Consider the following 18,273-nt stretch of genomic DNA (forward strand, 5'->3'; position numbering starts at 1 on the left):
CTCCCTTTCTCTCTCTCTCTCTCTCTCTCTCTCTCTCTCTCTCTCATATGCACTCCAATGCCACCAATTTCCACCCTTTTATACAGGAAGGACTCACAGCCGCCCTGTGAGATCCAAAACCCAATCTCTTGGGCCCTTCTCTTGGGCAACACTGACATGGAAGCATCCTCATTCTGGGCCACGGGCTCCAAGAATGCAGAAGAAGACTGGAGCAAATGAGGTATCACAAATTGGTGGTCTGTGAGTTCAATCTGGCCTGCATATGTGTGTAGTTTAGCCTACTTGGTTGTTGTTGTTGTTGTTTTAACTTTTATTTTAAGGAAGGAAAGGCAAGTAGGTATCATATGGTAGAAATTTAGATTTCCAGGGTCTCTTGAAAAAAAATCACAAGATTTGCTTACCTTGGTTTCATTTCCCCACACAGCAGTCACGGGTTGATGCTGGGTAACTTCTGCCCCTTTTAGGGCGACAACAGGCCCTCCGGTTCCCCGCAATTCTGCACCACTCTGCCACCGACATGTGGCTCACTGTTCTCATCTACTTGCCCTTCTGACATTTGGATCTGTTGGTCTGCAAGGATCGTCTCAAAGGTTTCATCACTTACTTTCCACCTGTAATTTCAAACATGTGAGTGCTCTCTCCTCAGGCCTGCTGCATGGTTCTTGGGCCCCAGACAAGAAAGATGTGGCACAATGAATAGGAATGAACTGGTCTTCAAGGGCTGTTCAGTCCCAGTGATTGAACCTTCATCTATTAGCAGGGCTGGAAAGTTTGGGCTGGTCTACTATTTCCCAAATTTGAGGATCTTTAAGCTTATGCCACTTTCTTCACAATGTAACATAAACTTGGCCTCTGGAGAAACAATACTGAGATTTTGAGGACAGATCACTTTGACAATTTGATAAAACCTATAGACTTAATAATGGTGGCAATATACATAGAAAGACACTTAATTTTGCATAAAGTTTCAGGGGGGTTATACAAAGACGCCCTTCAAAGTACATCCATGACTCTTCCAGGAATTCCTCAGGCGTTCGTTCAGAATCCCCGCTCTGGAGACTTCCAGTTAGAGTAGGAGACCGAACACATACATCAGCTCCCTTTCTCCCAGAACCTAATTGTAAAATGATAATTAAAGGATATTTAAAGCCTAAGCCTACAGGGACAAAGAGAATTTTTAAAAAAAAGACAATTACCAAAAAATGTTTTTTGGAAACTGGACAGCAAGTAAGAGGTAAATGATAGTAGACACACGAAAGCTGAATCTTAAGTCAGCAGGGGGGAATGCTGAGAAGCAACCCCAAAGGCATAGCAAATTCCTGAGACTTGCAAAGTGGCAGTACCTCCTATCTCTGGAGGTTGGAGTTAAGAGGCGGCTGCAAACAGGTGACTTGGCCGAGAGCGTGTTTACAAAGTGGTTAGACCTTCAGATGAGGACTCAGACCTACCTCAACCACTTGGTGCAGGTGGGCAACTGTTTGACCCAAACTTGGCAGAACGCTGGCAGTTTATTCACTAGAAAAGTGTACGTGGGGTTTTGGGGGACACCGACCACAGTTAAGGGTGGGAAACTACATTGAAAACAGAGGAATTATATACAGTTTTACATTCTAAATGTTGAAAATCACATTCCTTTTCTGTCACTCAGAACCGTGAATGTGAACAGCCAGACATACATGCTTAAAACAGGAAACGAAGATTTTTCTCTGGGAATTAACCAATCCAAAGAGGAAAAGCAAGAAACTAGCATTAGAGAATCTTCAAGGAAGCCGCCCCTTCAATTTAGCCACCTTGCTAAATTATTTGAACTTTGAAATTATGGACACATACAGCTTTTTTTTAAAGTTTACTTATTTATTTTGAGACACAGTGAGCAAACAAGGGAGGGGCAGAGAGAGAGAGAGGGAGACGGAGAATCCCAACCAGCCTCCACACTGTCAGCGAAGAGCCCAGTGCAGGGCTGGATCCCATGAACCGTGACAACAGCACTGCGCCAAAGTCAAGAGTCTGATGCTCAACCAACTGAGCCACGCAGGTGCCCCACATACAACTTTCATTTTAAAAAGAAGTTTGAAAGAAAAGGAATCTTGCTCTGATTCCTGGGAGTAACACAAGCATTACCTAATTTCTAACCAACCTAGTTTCTGACTATCCTAGAATGTAATCAGTGTTGCCTTGTTGCCATCAAACCTCTCCTCTCTCAGAAAAAAAAAAAAAAAAAAGCAGCTCTTCTTATGCTCCCCCCACCCTGTGTAATCATTTTAACTGGGCTTAAACTCTGAAGAGTCCAGCTGCATAGAAATCGTTAGTTGGTCTGTTCTGGAGAAGATGTGTCCATCTCAGTGCATCACGGACATAGAGGAAGCCTATATGAAATGTGAATCCATGCAATCAGTGGCCCAGAGGGAGACAAAGGAAGCGGCTCCAACAGTGTAGTGGCCAACTGTGATTGCCAGGAACACACACCATCCTCTCCAGCCGATTGTTACTTCCTCTTGTCATTTTTTGAAAAAAAAAAAAAAAAATCATGGTTGAGTTCCATAATTTGGTGCCAACTGATGTTAAGTCACTAGGCTTTGGGGGTTATTGTTTATCTCTTCGTTTCAATTTCTGTGACTTTTCTCTCCAGACAGGGGTGAGAAAGGAGGAGAACAGTATTCATATATTATATACTATGTGAACGGAGATACTCAGAAAGGTTGGGACCGGCTCCCAAACACTACAGACAGGTAAAGGTCGGGTTAACTTGGTTAATACTTAACCGTTTGGTCCGGAGTCCCAGGAATGAGATATCGCTAGTCTCCAATTTGCGTGTAAGCTCCTTGAGCACAGGGAGAGAGTCCCAAGTTCCCTGCTCAGTCCCCGGCACCTTAAGCAGGACCTGTCACATAGTAATAACATAACACATATCTGTTCAATGAATCCATTATATTTCTAGACCTCAGCTATTTCTCATGAAGCCAGGCATACACACAGAAATTAGAAGACACTCTACATTTCTTCAGTTTTTTGGTCAAACTGTGCTAGGGAATGAAAAAAAAAGTCACAGTTCAGGGTATTCATAATTAGTCTTATAATTGTATTTATTTTATGTTGGGTCAAAGGAAGATCTTGAGAAGCTTTTAAACACTTAATGCTTTGTTACCCTTTCCCTGTATGAAGTTAAAATCACTACCTCAGGAAGTCTAACACAATTCTGAACTTGACCGTAAGGATGCTTTTTTAAAATATCAAAAGTTGAAGTCTTCCAAAACATTCTTTCTTATTTTGGTATGTCTTCCCTTCACATGTTCTTTTAAAATTTTTAAATGTTTACTTATTTTTGAGAGAGAGGGAGAGACAGAGACAGAACATGAGAGGTGGAGGGGCAGAGAGAGAAGGAGACACAGAATCAAAAGCAGGCTCCAGGCTCTAAGCTGTCAGCACAGAGCCTGACATAGGGCTCAAACTCACAGAACGCAAGATCATGAACTGAGCCAAAGTCAGAGGCTTAACTGACTGAGCCACCCAGGCGCCCCTTCCCTTCACATGTTTAGTCTGCCTTTTGGCAATTGAGCCCTGGCTTGGGGCATATTTAGCCTCATAGCCTGCTGCCTCTGGAACACTCAAGGGTCCAAATGAGAAACTTAAAAACAGTAACCAGTCCTCCCAAGCACTTTGACACTGTGATAGGGAAAAGAAAAGGAGACAGGGAAAGAACTGAAGGAACAAAAGAAGCTTTTTTTTTTTTTTTAAGAAGGAAAATACGTGGGGCACCTGGGTGCCTCACTCAGTTAAGCATCCAACTCTAGACTTCAGCTCAGGTCATGATCTCATGGTTCATGAGTTCAAGCCCGTCATCAGGCTCCATGCAGGCAGTGTGAAGCCTACTTGGGATTCTCTCTCTTTTTCTCTCTCTCTCTCTGCCTCTCCCCAGCTTGTTCTCTCTCTCTCTCTGTCTCTCTCTCCTTCTCTCTCTCTGTCTCAAAGCAAATTAAAAAAAAAAGAAGGAAAAGATGAGAGAGAAGATAAAGCGATGGCAGTGGAAAAAGGCACTCAAGGCCCCCAATCTACTCCCTACTCTACAAAAACATTTTTCAGTGACAGCTCCCATTTTCCTCAAAGACTTTAGTGAGCCTCAATAACCTGAGTTCTTCTTTTTTTTAAGTTTATTTATTTATTTTGAGAGAGAGAGCACACATGAAGAAGGGGCAGAGAGAGAGATTACAAAAAAAGAATCCCAAGCCGAGCTTGAACTCACAAACCATGAGATCATGAGATCATGACCTGAGCTGAAATCAAAAGTCGAATGCTTAACCAACTGAGTCACCCAGGCGCCCAGACCCTAAGTTCTTCTAATATGGTAAGTTGGTCAAGGAGCCAAGTGTAATGTTTTTATTATTATTATTGGCTTCAAGTATATATTTTAGTATTCTAAAAGGCAAATTCAAGAATAAAAATATTAAGATAATATTTATTTTCCAAGCCTCTTTAAGGAAGTTGTACACTTTTTAGAGGAGATAGTCCTTTATATTTTTCACCGGAGGTATCTAAGACTTAACAAACATCCAGAGCAACAGTAGCTCTCAGCTTGGAAGGGGACATGACCTCATTCAACCGAACAGCTGATGCTGAAACCCACCATCTACACCACTCCCCAGCATCACTCACTAACATCTCTGCTTGAATGCTCCAGAGCAGGGACTCACAGCACAGCCCACTCCTTCGACCATATTGACTACCAGAGCCCTCTTCTTACAAGAAACTAAATTTTTCTTACCGTGATTTTCATTTCTTATCTAATTACACCCCTTCGGGGCCCATAGAACAAGCTTCTTTCACATAAAAGTCCCTCAGATATCATCTCGAAAAATGTAAGTCCACAGGAGCAAGCATGGCATAGTGGGAAGAGTACAGCCCTAGAGGCAGACAACTCTGGATTGAACTCCTAGGTTCTATGATTTATAGTTGTATGACTTTGGACAAGTTGTTTTACCTTTCAGACACCTCATTTTTAAAATATGGGTTATGATATATGTACTTCACCTAGGTTTGTAAAACATCTTAGACAGAGCAGTACTTTTAAGATAGGAACACTCTGTACCTTTAAATTTCCTGCTTTCCTCCCTTCACCTTTGGGGGAGGGGTATGGTTGGGAGGATAATAATAAAGAATAGCTCATTCATAGACTTAATTTCAAAATGTGTTAAATGTTGCTGTTCTAAAGTGATCATCGAAGCTGTCGCTTGTTTTACTGTTATTTTACTATATACCTACTGCTTTGCTTTTAGGTCTCGTTTTTGCCCTATAATAAAAGAGGTTGCACTAGAATTTACTGGCAATCTAAGCTCCTTGTTCTTATGAACCACCTGTAACTGTGCAGGGTGTGGTTGTACCAAAGGTTCTGGTGCTGCCCCAACTTATTCCTTAAGTAAAGTAACATTGCGATGGTGGGGAGGGCAAAACAGTCACAGATGTGTTGTGAAATGGATGGTAAATTTTATACTGTCTGTAACGAAAAATGTATTGAAAGCAATTTTGTGTTTAAGGCTATATACCCGAACTCCAGGGGTGGGGCACTTTGGCAGGGAGAAAAAGGTGTATGAAACATCTTCCTATCTGTGTAAGTAGGCAGAGGCAGAGTCCCACGGAGAGATTGTGAAAAATATAGATTCAAGAGCCCCTAGAAATACAGCATGATGTTCTCCAGCCAGAGGATCTCTATGAACTCTCTTTGCTTCACATTCTAGGATTTCATGTGTCTAACATAGATAATACAAAGCATTTGAATAGATAGTTAAAACTCTTCTCGTGATGGAAAAACCCTACTGTGACAGTCAAGAAATACAGACCCTCCCCCTGAATGACCTAATAGCACTAGAAATCATAGGGCCATCCTATCCAAAGCCATGACCAATATTACAGTACCATCAGAGATAAACTCAGGAACTAAAAACTATAGAATGTAGGAATTAGGCGAAGGTTGTCAAAAGTTTCAAAGTTCCAGTTATAAAATAAATAAGTGTTGAGAACGTAATGTCCAACTTGATGACTATAGTTAACAAAACTATATTATATATTGAAAGTAGATTAGAGTGTAGACCTTAAAAGTTCTCACCATGAGGGAAAAAATGGCAACTATGTAAAGTGATGGGTGCTAACTAATCTTACTACCGTGATCATTTTCAGTATCTACATATAAGAAATCACTTAGTTGCACACCTTAAGGTTATGCAATGTTATTTGTCAATTATCTCTCAATAAAACTGGGGCAAAACAAACTATAGGACAGGAGACACCTTATGAAGCTGGAGACAGAAGAGTGGAGGGTGGCCAATGCTCTAATCATTTTACCTGAACCATGTTACCAGTAAAACAGACCCTCAAAGGCTGAGCGACCTCACAGCAGCAAGCATTGACCCAAGTCACGGGGGTGGGAAGAGAAAAATGAAGAGCTGAGAGCTGAGAACAGGAGCTCTAGTCAGCATTCTCTTATCTGTGGATTCCAGCCAGAGCTGGAATGGGCTTGGGGAACAGGTACTACCCTGCCCAGCCCATAACAACCCCTAGTCCTTCTACAATCTCCTGGGCTGGAGCTCCCCAGACCTGCTGTTGAACTGGCTTGGCTGAGCCAGGACTCTTTAGTCTAACAAAATGTTTTCATTTCATTCTGCCTCCTACAACCCCCCCAATCTGCCTTTAATTTTTAAACTTACAAACTGTTGGTGTTTTTATTTTTTCATTAGGAGGTGGGGTTGTGTTTCTGCCACACGGTTTTAGAAGCCTCAATGCTGGGAACCCAGCAAACATCACACTTGGTAGCCTCTCCTTCCAGTTCTACTTTGTACAACTATCATTTTGAAAACAAATTAGAAAATTAAAATAAGCCAAAACAAATGTTAAATGTAAGACACGCCCACGCAAGGGACACCTGGGTGGCTCAGTCATTTAAGCCTCCGACTTCCGCTCAGGTCATGATCTCACAGTTCATGAGTTCGAGCCCCATGTCGGGCTCTGTGCTGACAGCTCAGAGCTTGGAGCCTGCTTCTGACTCTGTCTCTCTCTCTCTCTCTGTCCCTCCCCTGCTCACATTCTCTCTCTCTCTCTCTCTCAAAAATAAATAAACATTAAAAAAAAATTTTAATGTAAGACATGCCAATGTCTACACACATGGAAGCTCATATAACGTCACAACTGGAAGCTTCAGAAATTATCTGGCCAGACTCTCTCATTTCACCCGTAAGAAAAGAGGGGGTCAGGGGCGCCTGGGTGGCGCAGTCGGTTGAGCGTCCGACTTCAGCCAGGTCACGATCTCACGGTCCGTGAGTTCGAGCCCCGCGTCAGGCTCTGGGCTGATGGCTCGGAGCCTGGAGCCTGTTTCCGATTCTGTGTCTCCCTCTCTCTCTGCCCCTCCCCCGTTCATGCTCTGTCTCTCTCTGTCCCAAAATAAATAAAAAACGTTGAAAAAAAAATTAAAAAAAAAAAAAAAAGAAAGAAAAGAGGGGGTCAGAGCAGGGAAGTCCCCAGCTCAAAATCTCAATTCTACGTGTTGGCAAACTGATTTAAAAAAACAACAACACTAGATTTTGACCCCTAATGTGGTGCTTTTTTTTTTTTTTCACTCCACTACATTGTCTCTTGGGAGACTGATTATTGATCTGAAAAATAATTTTGCCAAAGCCATTTGGAGTCTTTATTGACAATTGGCTCATACTCTAATTGACACTTTATTTTTACCTTCAGTAAAGTTCTTCCCAGTTTGCTAAGCTGGTTTCAGTGCCTATGGGTATTTGAGCATACACTCAGATGGTCATATGAAGAGGAGTCTTTAGATGACCTCCTCTAGGGGGTCTTAACCTGGAACTCATAAACTCATGGGTGCTAGCAGATACATGGTTAATATTCAAGAAGTTAGCCAAAATTTTGAGTGTACAGATGTACCTTTTTCTGAGTTAAGGAAATAGACTTCCTCAGCTTCTTAAAGGAGTCCATGAATCCTCTCCAGAATTGAACTATTATCTAATTCAATTCTCTACATTAGAGTTGGAGAAACTGAGGCACTGAAAAGTGAATAGAGTTGCCAAGATCACAAAGAACAGAGTAAGGCCTGGAACTCAGACCTTTGGAAATAGACTTCCTCAGCTTCTTAAAGGAGTCCATGAATCCTCTCCAGAATTGAACTATTATCTAATTCAATTCTCTACATTAGAGTTGGAGAAACTGAGGCACTGGAAAGTGAATAGAGTTGCCAAGATCACAAAGAACAGAGTAAGGCCTGGAACTCAGACCTTTCTGTGTACATTTCAGGTTCTTTCCCAATGCACCATGTGGCCTGTATGCTGACAGAGGTGACTCTGGTTCTCCTAGTTAACTCTTTCAACCCATGGTTTTCACTACAAGAGGAATTTATTGAGAGAGTATGCAGGACTCAGTACAAATCAATCCCGCCCCCAGAACAATGTCTCCTGTATATCATCCATCAATCAGGATCATCACCTTGAATTTCTGTCAGAGACAGAATTTATGCTTTGAGGTTTGCAATTTCCTCACATACAGGGGCTCAGCTGCAATTTCTCCAGTCTGGTGTTCAATTCCCAACCCTAGGCAGATTATTCAATGATGTCACCAAGGTCTTTCCCAGTTCCATCATTGCTGTGTCCACCAAAGAAAAATTCTTCTTGAGGCAAAAATGAGCTCTGATTCCATAGAAATGCCAAAAATTACTACTGATTCCATAGTAATTACAGATAGGCTGCTTTAAATTCTATTTGGAAGGAGGTGTAGTAGAATGTAAACCAATCTATAAACACTCTTTATGTTTGCAAGTAGACAGTTTTTATACATGATGGAGTCTGCATCTCCAAATTAATTTTTGGTCAAAAAAAAATCAGAATTTTCAACTGCCCACTCAGTTCATATTTTTTAAATATTGATTTTGTATATTTCCTAGGTTTCTTGGTATGAAAAGATTATTCAAGATTATTATCATTTCTAGTTCTCTGATACCATAGCAAGAAATTAATGCACCATGATCAAAAATGACAAGCCAAAATATGACGGCTAATAAAACGTCTCTAGAGTGTACACAAGAAATTGATAATGTTATTTGACAACAAAGGAAATTGGGTAACTTGTGTCAAGGATGGGAGAAAGACTTTTCACTGCAAATCTTCTAGTTCTTTTGAATTTGAATTGTGTATTCTTTAATCAAAACATGAAGACATAAACTCTGAATTTTAAAAAGAGAAAAATAGTATCAAAATCATACTATTTAGTCACGTAATTGGCTTCCAAAAGAAATCTCTAAACACGGCTGAGGTTGGGGATTGGTCAAATTGTCATACTGTGTTCAATTTTAAACTAAATGCATGAATTACTCTGACAAAATATAAAAATAATTTTAAAAAGAATCACCCCAACCTACTCATTGTACAGGTAAAGAAACTAAGGCCCTAAGGGTGGAAAAGACTAGTTTCTGGGGAGTGGGGGGCGGGGGGGTTGCAGAGCATAGATATATACTCAGGTTACTGTGTCTCAGACCAGACCTTTCCTTAACATGGACAGAGACTCTTGGAGTGGCTGGTGTCTAAATGCCTTCAATTGTTGTTGTTGTTGTTGTTGTTGTTGTTAGATTAAGACATTTTTAGAATATTTCAATAAAATTGACGTCTCCTTATTCTGATCCTCTGTGCTAATAATTGTACCCTTTTTTATTCATTCAATTACAAGCAAATTGACAGGAGACATTTATATGAGGCAGCTTAAACCCCAGCTAATGGAGTGCCTAATGACTAATTGATCAGATCCCAACCCAGAGAGCAGCCCTGAGTGGCCTAAAGGAATTTATGCAATTAGTTTAGGTTTGGTAGAAATTGAGTGCATATGAAAGTAAGCTTTTTATGGTCTTGATTTATGAGGGCTGGACATTAACTATATCTGCCAAGAGGTGAGCTGCCTAGCAAGGCCCCAGGCACTGGGAGGCTCTGTCACAGGAAGGAATGGTGAGGTTTTGGATTTGGGCTGGTGTGTGTGTGTGTGTGTGTGTGTGCGCGTGTGCGCGCGCGCTCTCAGGATGGGTAGAGGGCCTGTGAGTGGAGGAAAAAGAGATATGGTAATGGAGGTGGGATTCGTCCAGAGACCTCTTGAAACTACCGTGATGCTCCCTCCCTAGATAATTCACAGTAAAAACAGTATCAATCCTAAAAATGTATAAAGAAGTCCAGCAAAATTTGATTATCCCAAGATGAACACTAGGATTTTGTGTGTGTGTGAAATCCTAAAACTCAAACTCAGAGAGAGACAGTGCTGTTTCGGTGCCAGTTTGCCTCCAGTGCCAGGCTGGGCAGTGCTGGGCTGAATGAAAAGGCAGAGAACCGACGTCTCACGGAGACAAGTCCTCCACGCGCTGGAGACAGAAAACAACGGGTGGGGAGGACTCCCCAGGAGGAGCCTGGGCCTGGCCGCCCTCCCGTCTCTTTGCAACGCCCCTCTCGCACGCCGGGGGGCTCCCCAGGCCGGAAAGCCGCGTAGAGGAAGCCCCCTCCGGAGGCGAGGGGAGGAGCGGGGCGAACCCTGACCCCGCCTGGGAGTCCTGGGAGCTGAGCGAGTGCGGAAGCGCCGTCGGGGGGTGGAGGGAAACCTGACCTGCTCGGAAAAGAGCGATCGAAGAGGCGAGGCTAAATCGTCTGCCGGGGTCTTCTCTGGCTCCTTCCGCCCGCCGGGACGGGGTTACCGCAGGAGGCTCCCGCAGCTCGGCGGAAGAGACGAAAGAGGGGAAAGGGGCTTTCTGCGCGCCGAGAGGACGCAGCCAAGTCGCTCCCGCGCTTTGGGGTCAGGCTTTGGCGCCCGCGAGGGTGAAGGGAAGCTAAGAGCGGGTTGCGGGGGAGACAGGCAAACACACGGACACCGATAGTGACCGAGACATGGGAGGCGGCGCAAAATCGCGAAGGAGAGACCCGCAGATGGAGCGCGAGTGGAGGGCTCCAAAACCCGGCGAGGACGGCGGGCTTCGTCGGCTTATGCCACGGCCCCCTCTGCTCCCTCCGCACCTTCCGCCAAACCTGATGCGCCTGCTCCACTTCTAATCCAGGCGGCCGCTCCTTCCCTGCCCCCTGACGCGGCTGGGTCTCACTAGGGGACCAGTGAAGCTAAGAAGCAGGTGTTTGGCCAGATCTCTCCACCGAATTGCCATATAACGACTTGTCCCGGGCAGGTTACATAAACACTCTGTGCCTCCAAGTTCTCATCTGTAAAATGGGGTTTAAAATGGTACCTACTTGTGTTGTTTAAGGATTAATACGTTAATGCTCATTACGAGCTTGGAACACTACCTGACATACAGGAAGCCCTTAATACATGTTAGATATTATTATTCACTTTTCCAACAAACGTTAGTGAAGCGCGCACTCTCTGGGAGGCTCTGCGCAGGGTTCCAGGAGGCGGGTTATGGAGGTGGTACTTGCCCCAAAGCTCATTTACTGTTAAATAAATAAACAGGGTGCTAACAGGGAATGATAAGGACTAAGAAAAAAATAAAACAGGGTAGTAAGATAGGGTGTCTGGGGAAAAGAACAAACTAAGGTAGAAGGAGCCTCCGCCCCAGTCTGGGCCTCAGTCTCTCCTTCGGTAAAAAAAGAGGGCGCCCTAAGGCTGACGCACTCTGACGCCTAGCCCAGAGGTGGGAGCTGGGCCCGGGAGAACGAGTCAGAGACCCCACCATCCCCCGATCCCCGCCTCCTCTGCCTACTGGAGCCCGCCCCTTGGGAGGGAGGGCTGTGCTGAGTTTCCCAACAATCAAAAGGTTGATGCATGCCAGGATTCTGCAAAGGAGTTCAAGGATTCTGCTCGAGTTCAAGCAGCCGAAGTTGGGCGTTCAAGCAGCCGAAATTGGGGTCAAGTTTCTCAGTGGGAACTCGGATTCTCAGGGTGGACTCCAGGAGAGCGAATTACATCGTGCCTTCTGTGCCTGGGACACACCGTTTGCAAAGACATTACTTCTACCCTTTCTGGTTTACCACTAACAACCACATCGGGAGCTGGTAGTCCCTGTTACTGCTCTCGTGGTATAGAGCAGTGGAGGGAAGAGCGTGGTATAGAGCAGTTTCCCTCTGTGGCGCAGAGAGGGAAAATGTTTATCCCGGCCGATGCCAAGCCCCTATTTTGTCCCTGGAACGCCAACTCTCACTTGTCTGAGTATAAGTTATGTTTGAAAAAGATTAAATATCCCGTTAATGCCTATTATGTGTAGGGCCCTGGCCTTGTGTGATACTCATCACAGCAATCTGAAAGATAGCCTTTTTTCCTATTTTATGTATGAGGGCACTGGGGCTCAGGAAGTTAAAGGGTCTAAGAGATGGAGTTGGTATCCCACCCCAAGTCTGTCCACCCCAGCGCCACAGTTGTTACCATCTCAGCAGGAAAGTAAAATAAACCAGGCTGAAGGGCCAAGAAAGTGTCAGGCACATTCAGCAGGGCAGAGGTCACCTCCTGATCCTCCTCCCTGATTCCCCCTCTAGGTTCTGAGGACCCATGTCACAGAGGACCCCTTCTGTACCCATGATAAACACAGAGTGAGGCAAGGCTTCTTCTAATTTAAGTATGAAGGAAACTGGCCACCTTTGAATGGACTCTGGAGATGCAGATCACCACCTTGACCCTGACCTCACTCCCTTGTCTCTACTTGATGGTCTCTGTTTTCCTCTACAGTCCCCAGAATCTAGAAAGGATTGGGCTGGAAAGGATCCTTTCAGTTTACAAAACCAAAGCCTCATTCATTCATTCATTCATCCATTCATTTGACAGATACCTATCGTCTGCCACTCTGGGCCAGATCCTGAGCTGGGCAGTGGGTATAAAACAGTGAATAAAACTGGTAAATATTAGGCACAGAGAAAGGAAGCTCCTGGCCAGAGATGACACAGCCCAGACCCAGGAGCCCAGGATTCCCACATGCATGATCTGCCCATCAAGGCTTCACCCATGTGGGCCTTTGTATGCATGGTTCATTCAGGGGTCACATCCTAATTCCAGACAGCCATGTGCCTAGAAGCCTTTCCCTAGTCCACAGATGACTCTCAAAATCCCACCTTGAAAGACCCAGTGCACCTTTCCATACAAACAGCCCTGAACGTTGGCCTTCCTTTCTCTTGGCCTGGTGTAAAGAAACTCCCAGCTGGGCGGGCACAGTGAATGTTGCAAATTGGCAGTATTTTGCAAAGGAAAATCTGCTCCGGAGTGTTTTTCAGTTACTCTTTAAAAATTATGTTTGTGGTTTTGCAGCCATGGAGAGAGGCTTCCAGGGGTGATGTGACTTGCCCAAGGTCACACGGTTAGGAAATGGCACACCAAGATGCAAACCAGGCCTATATGAACCCCAAACCGGCTGGTACCTACCCACCCTCCACTCTTGAGAGCACTGTGCCTCCGCCCCAGAGGAGGGGCAGAGGCGACTGCACAATTCCGGAGAAACCACAGCTCCCGTTGCTTCCTGAGAGAGCCCAAGGAGAGAGGCAGCGGCGCCGACCCGGCGCACTCAGTGGGTGGGAGAGGGTGGGGCGCGTCGTGGACCGGGCCGCAGCTCCCGCCCGCAGGTGCAAATTGGTCGAAATACCGGTACGCTTGGACAGTCCCGGCGCCTGAAGCGGACCAGGCGCAGAGGTGAGCGTGCGACTCACAACCCAGCCAGTCCAGTAATAGCGCAGATCTTATTTTCGGGCTGCTCATTCCGCCCTCTCCAAAAAAAAAAAAAAGTCTTCCAAACTTTTGAGGTTAATATATATATATATAATCTCAGCAGGGAACTTTTCAGAAAGGAGATGGAGGCGGCGGATATCGGGTTCCTTCCCGGACCAGAAAAGCTGAAGGCTCTTACCTGCAGGAAATCTCGCAGCCCGCAAAGGCGCGTCTGTCTGGAGCGCTTCACTTCGGCGCGGGACGCTCACGGCCGCCTCCTCTGCAGCCCGGCTGGGCTCCGGCCCTGTGTTTTATACCACTATAGGCAATTAATATTGCATCAGCCGTATTTTAAATTTTCAAAACCCACAATATAATGTAATGGCATAAGGGCATTTATTATTAAAGGACACCCGATGGAGAAGGAGGTGGAGGCATCGCTGGGGTTGTTGCGCTTGGTGGGGGCGAGGGACTGAGGTCCAGGGGCTGGGGGCGATCCCTAGGTTTGTTTTTGCCGCAGAGGGAGTGCACCGCGCGGAGGGGAGACCCGCTCTGCTCCGAATTTCGGCCGGGAGTCGATGACCCAGACCTCTTTGAAGACACGGAGGGGAAATGTGCAGACGACTCCCTGACTTGGAACATTAATTTTTAAATCATGAAGGTGTTCCTGTGGCTCACAAATAAAAAGGTTTCTTCCCCCTTTTAGAGGGGGTGAAAGAAAAGGGAATGGCCATCTTTTGAGCACCTACTGTGTGCAGGGCACTAGGCTAGGATCTTGACAGCAGATGTACCATTTAGCACCTCCTTCCTCATAGAGAAGATGAGATAGACCATGAATTGAGTAAGCTCTTGGGTGACAATTTTAAATGAATTTCTGAAATGACCCCGAAGGGGCCCCAACGGACTCTGTCCCAGGAAAGAGCACTTTCCTCCCTCTTTGCTTCTATCCACCCACTTCCTGCCAGGCCACTTGAATCTTTTAAAATAATGTTTCATCTTGAGCACCAAGCGCTACCAAATGCCTCAAATAAACAGTCTTATTTAATCTTGACAATAACTTTGTGAGGTAAATATTAACATCTTAATCCTGCAGGCGAGCAGAGCAGTCCGAGCCTTAGAGAAGGTAAGAAACTGGCTTCAGGATCATTCAGCCAATGAGTGCAAGTACTAGGCGCTCCTACTCTCATCAGTCAGGCTTCAAAGTTTGCGGTGGATCTGAGTCTAGTTGACCGAACAGAGGCTGATAGATTCACATGCAGGGAAGTGTGGAGGGAAGTGCCTTGTAACCCTGAGGTCCAGAGAAGAACGGCCAGCTCTCCCTAGAGGAGATCTGAGTGACAAGGTGCAGCTGTGTGGAAGAGGGGAGAGATGGCCAGACACTGGCCTGCCAGAAGCGAGAACCCAGCCCTTATGGGTCCTCACTTTTAAATCCTTTCCAAGACTAGTACTCCTTAGCCTCTGAGAAAGAAAAGCACTGTGATTCGGGTTGAAAAATAAAGCATTTATTTTAGGAGTTAATTCAAGGGGTAAATAGAGAAGAAAACTTAATATTTTATTTGTATCTATTTAGAGAAAAAAACCAAGGTCACACAGCAACACGCGAATTACATGAAGCAACGAAAGATAAAATGTGGTGGGGCCAGAGGGATGGCGGTGAGAAGGGTCCAGGCCAGCAGTCTGGCTCCTCTTTCCGCTCCAAATCACAAGTGAACCTCCACCAGGAGACACCCATGTAAGGGGGATGGAAAGAAGCAGAGTTAAAAAAATAATAGCCAATAACAATGCTAACAACAACAACAATAATAAAATCGCAATGAGGTTAGATGTGTTGGAAGGACTTGCATATGATTCAGAGAAGTTACAATTACTTTCGAAAAGCCGCCTCTATGCTGCGCTGGAAATCTGGCTGCAGGAGCGAGCTGGGGGCAGAGAGTCCTCAGTCCGACCGGAACACTACCAATCCCACCCCTCCAGCAGGCAGTAATCACCCCCTCAAACACCATCAGATCTTGGAGGATGCGCTAGAGCAGTTGCCGGCTGTTGCTTGCAACCAGCTTTGAGATCCCGGCATTTTCAGTCGCCAAAATTGAGCCCATCTTTTAGGGAGCCCGACTTACCGCAGAGAACAGCTGGGACCTCGCAACTTCACGCACACTTTCCCTGAACCTAGTCCGTGCTACCTTAGAGAACTTACAGCAAACCAAAGGATGAGATGGATAGAATTTAGGAGAGGAAAGGAGTATAAGGCTATCCTTTGGAAACATACAGTATTTTATATACTCTAAATAAATCTCCAGTACATGTTTGTGCCCCAGTTAGACTTTGTATTAGTGTTTATCACTGCCTTCCCATCCCTTCACCTTTGTCTAATCACGCTTAGCAAAGTGGCGCCTTCACCCCGGAGTAGTGTGGTCGGGGCCAGTTCACTGTCCCCTGCATTGGGGCTCCTGCCCTGTGGTTTCGCAGTCCAGCGCGCGAGGGAGATTTTTCAGCACCACGGACAGCGCCTGCCACTCGGGGCCTGCCCTTCAGGAATTATTTTCTTAGCGCCATAACTTTTCAGGTGGGAATGGAAAGGAAAGAAGAGAAAGAGAAGTCCGGGAGGCAACCAGGTAGGATAAAGGGGAAAGTCTGTGGCTTCGGGGGAGACAGCCTGACCTGCCAGGAAACGTCTTGGAGTTCCCCATAACCGTTCCCCCCACACACACACTCTGGGGGGTGGCATACACTCCGCTCTCCCGGCCCTGGCCCCGGCCCCGGACGCCGCGCCCCGCCGCAGTCAGTGGACCGCCGAGTACTTCATTCGTTTCTGTTTCTGTCTCTGGTTGCAAAACCAGACCCTCACCACGTTCTTTTTAAGGTCCAGTTTCTCAGCAATGGCCGCGATCTTCTCGGATGAGGGCCGCGGCTGGATAGCGAAGTAGGCCTCGAGCGAGCGCTTCTCCGGCGCTGCGATGGACGTGCGTTTGCGCTTCCGCTCACTGCCGTTGAAGAGCTCTGGCTTGCTGTTTTTTTCTCGATAGGCGGCCTCGGCTTCCTCCAGCCAGGCCTGGAGCACCGGCTTGAGAGCGATCATGTTGTTGTGGGAGAGAGTGAGAGACTCGAACCTGCAAATGGTGCTCTGGCTGAGCGAGCCTACGCCGGGGATCTTGAGGTTGGCTAGAGCCGCACCCACGTCCGCCTGGGTCACTCCCAGCTTGATGCGCCGTTGCTTGAAGCGCTCGGCGAAGGCCTCGAGCTCTCGCGGGTCCGACTCCACGTCGCTGAGGCACGCGGGCATGGCGGTGTGAGGCGCCACGGCGTGTGGGTGACTCATGCCCATGGCCTGGTGCAGGTGGCCCATGGCGCCCAGGTGATGCGGGTGGATCTGCGCCGGCATCACCGAGTGCTCGGGGGCGCCCAAACCGCTCACGCTCAGCGTGGGAGAGATGTGCTCTAGCAGGTCGCCCTCGAGGCCCTGGTGCACGGCGTGGTGTGGGTGTGAGGTGAGCGCGGCCGGGTGGGATATGGGCACGGTGGACGAAGTGGACGTGCAGGGCACGCTGCTCATGGTATGATAGGTGGCGTCGGGCTTGAACGGATGGTTCTTGCCGTGGGAGACGATATCCACCGCCGCCAGAGCTTCGGCGCGTGCCAGCAGGCTCTCATCAAAGCTTCCAAATATATTACCCTGCAGCTGCAAGCGAGAAGGCGCACAGCACGGTCAGTGGGGAATACTGTCAACTCAGGATTAAAACACATTTTCAAGCAACCGAGATGCCTCTCCTCAAAGCCCAGGTCATAAAAATTAATACGGAGACAGAGGCTTTGCTGGAACAGACGTGTGGATCAGAGAGACATGAATGAGAGAGAGAGCGCGCCGGGAGAGAGCGCGGGGGAGACAAGGAGAGGGGTTCAGACAGCGGCGATTGTTCTGGGCGACATGAAAAAAACATGAAGCTAGTGCCTGTCAAAAAATGTGCCTTAGAGCGGTAATTATGCTCCAGTACGTACCTGCGGGGCTGGGAGACAGACTCGGCGCATGGCCTCGGAACCGGAGTGCAGGCTGGAGAATTTGGGTTCTTGAAGCACCGGATGCATGCCGAAAGGCTGCTTGGCGTTCATGGCCATCATCTTCGCGCGCCTGGCAGGGAGGCAGCGAGGGACATGGATCAGGCTCGTCTCGCTCGCTCGCCGCGCTCCAAGTGAGCGCCGCTCAGCGCCCGCGCTCCCCTCGCCCTCTCGCTCGCTGCCTCCCCTCTCCCCCACCTGCTTCTTCACTCATCTTACAAGCAGCCTGCCAGGAAGGGCCCGGGCGCGCGCAGGCGTGCTCACGCGCCCGGGACTCGCAGGGGCGGCCCGGGAGGCGAGGCCAGGCAGCAGCTCTAGGCGCGCGTCTGTGCGCCCGCCACAGCCGCCCCCGCCACAGCATTTATACCCCGGTCGGGCCTGGCCTCTCCGGGCCTGCCCCGCCCCGCCTGGCTCCAGGCCGGCAGACCTTCCGGACTGTTTCTTCTTGGTGGACTAGTTTCCCCCAAAGTCTCAAACCTCTCCGTCCTGTCCCAACTCGCACTGTCCAGATCGAAGGGCAGCCACGGCCTGAGTGGGTCCAGGAAGCTGACCCTTCTACACACACACACACAC

The 18,273-nt window shown here is 47.2% G+C and overlaps 1 protein-coding gene across 1 annotated transcript; it reads right to left on the reverse strand.

Annotated features, from left to right (window-relative positions):
• Positions 1–15,136: 15,136 nt before the first annotated feature.
• On the reverse strand, positions 15,137–17,863 carry POU4F3 (POU class 4 homeobox 3). Its single transcript, XM_060635830.2, has 2 exons — positions 17,644–17,863; positions 15,137–17,326 (listed from the first exon to the last, which is right to left on the reverse strand). The coding sequence occupies exons 1-2, from the start codon at positions 17,761–17,763 to the stop codon at positions 16,430–16,432; spliced, it is 1,017 nt and encodes a 338-aa protein (XP_060491813.1). The 5' UTR covers positions 17,764–17,863; the 3' UTR covers positions 15,137–16,429.
• Between the last annotated feature and the right edge of the window lie 410 nt (positions 17,864–18,273).

The sequence above is a fragment of the Panthera onca genome, chromosome A1 (assembly GCF_046562875.1).
Source record: "Panthera onca isolate mPanOnc1 chromosome A1, mPanOnc1 haplotype 2, whole genome shotgun sequence".
NCBI lineage: Eukaryota > Metazoa > Chordata > Mammalia > Carnivora > Felidae > Panthera > Panthera onca.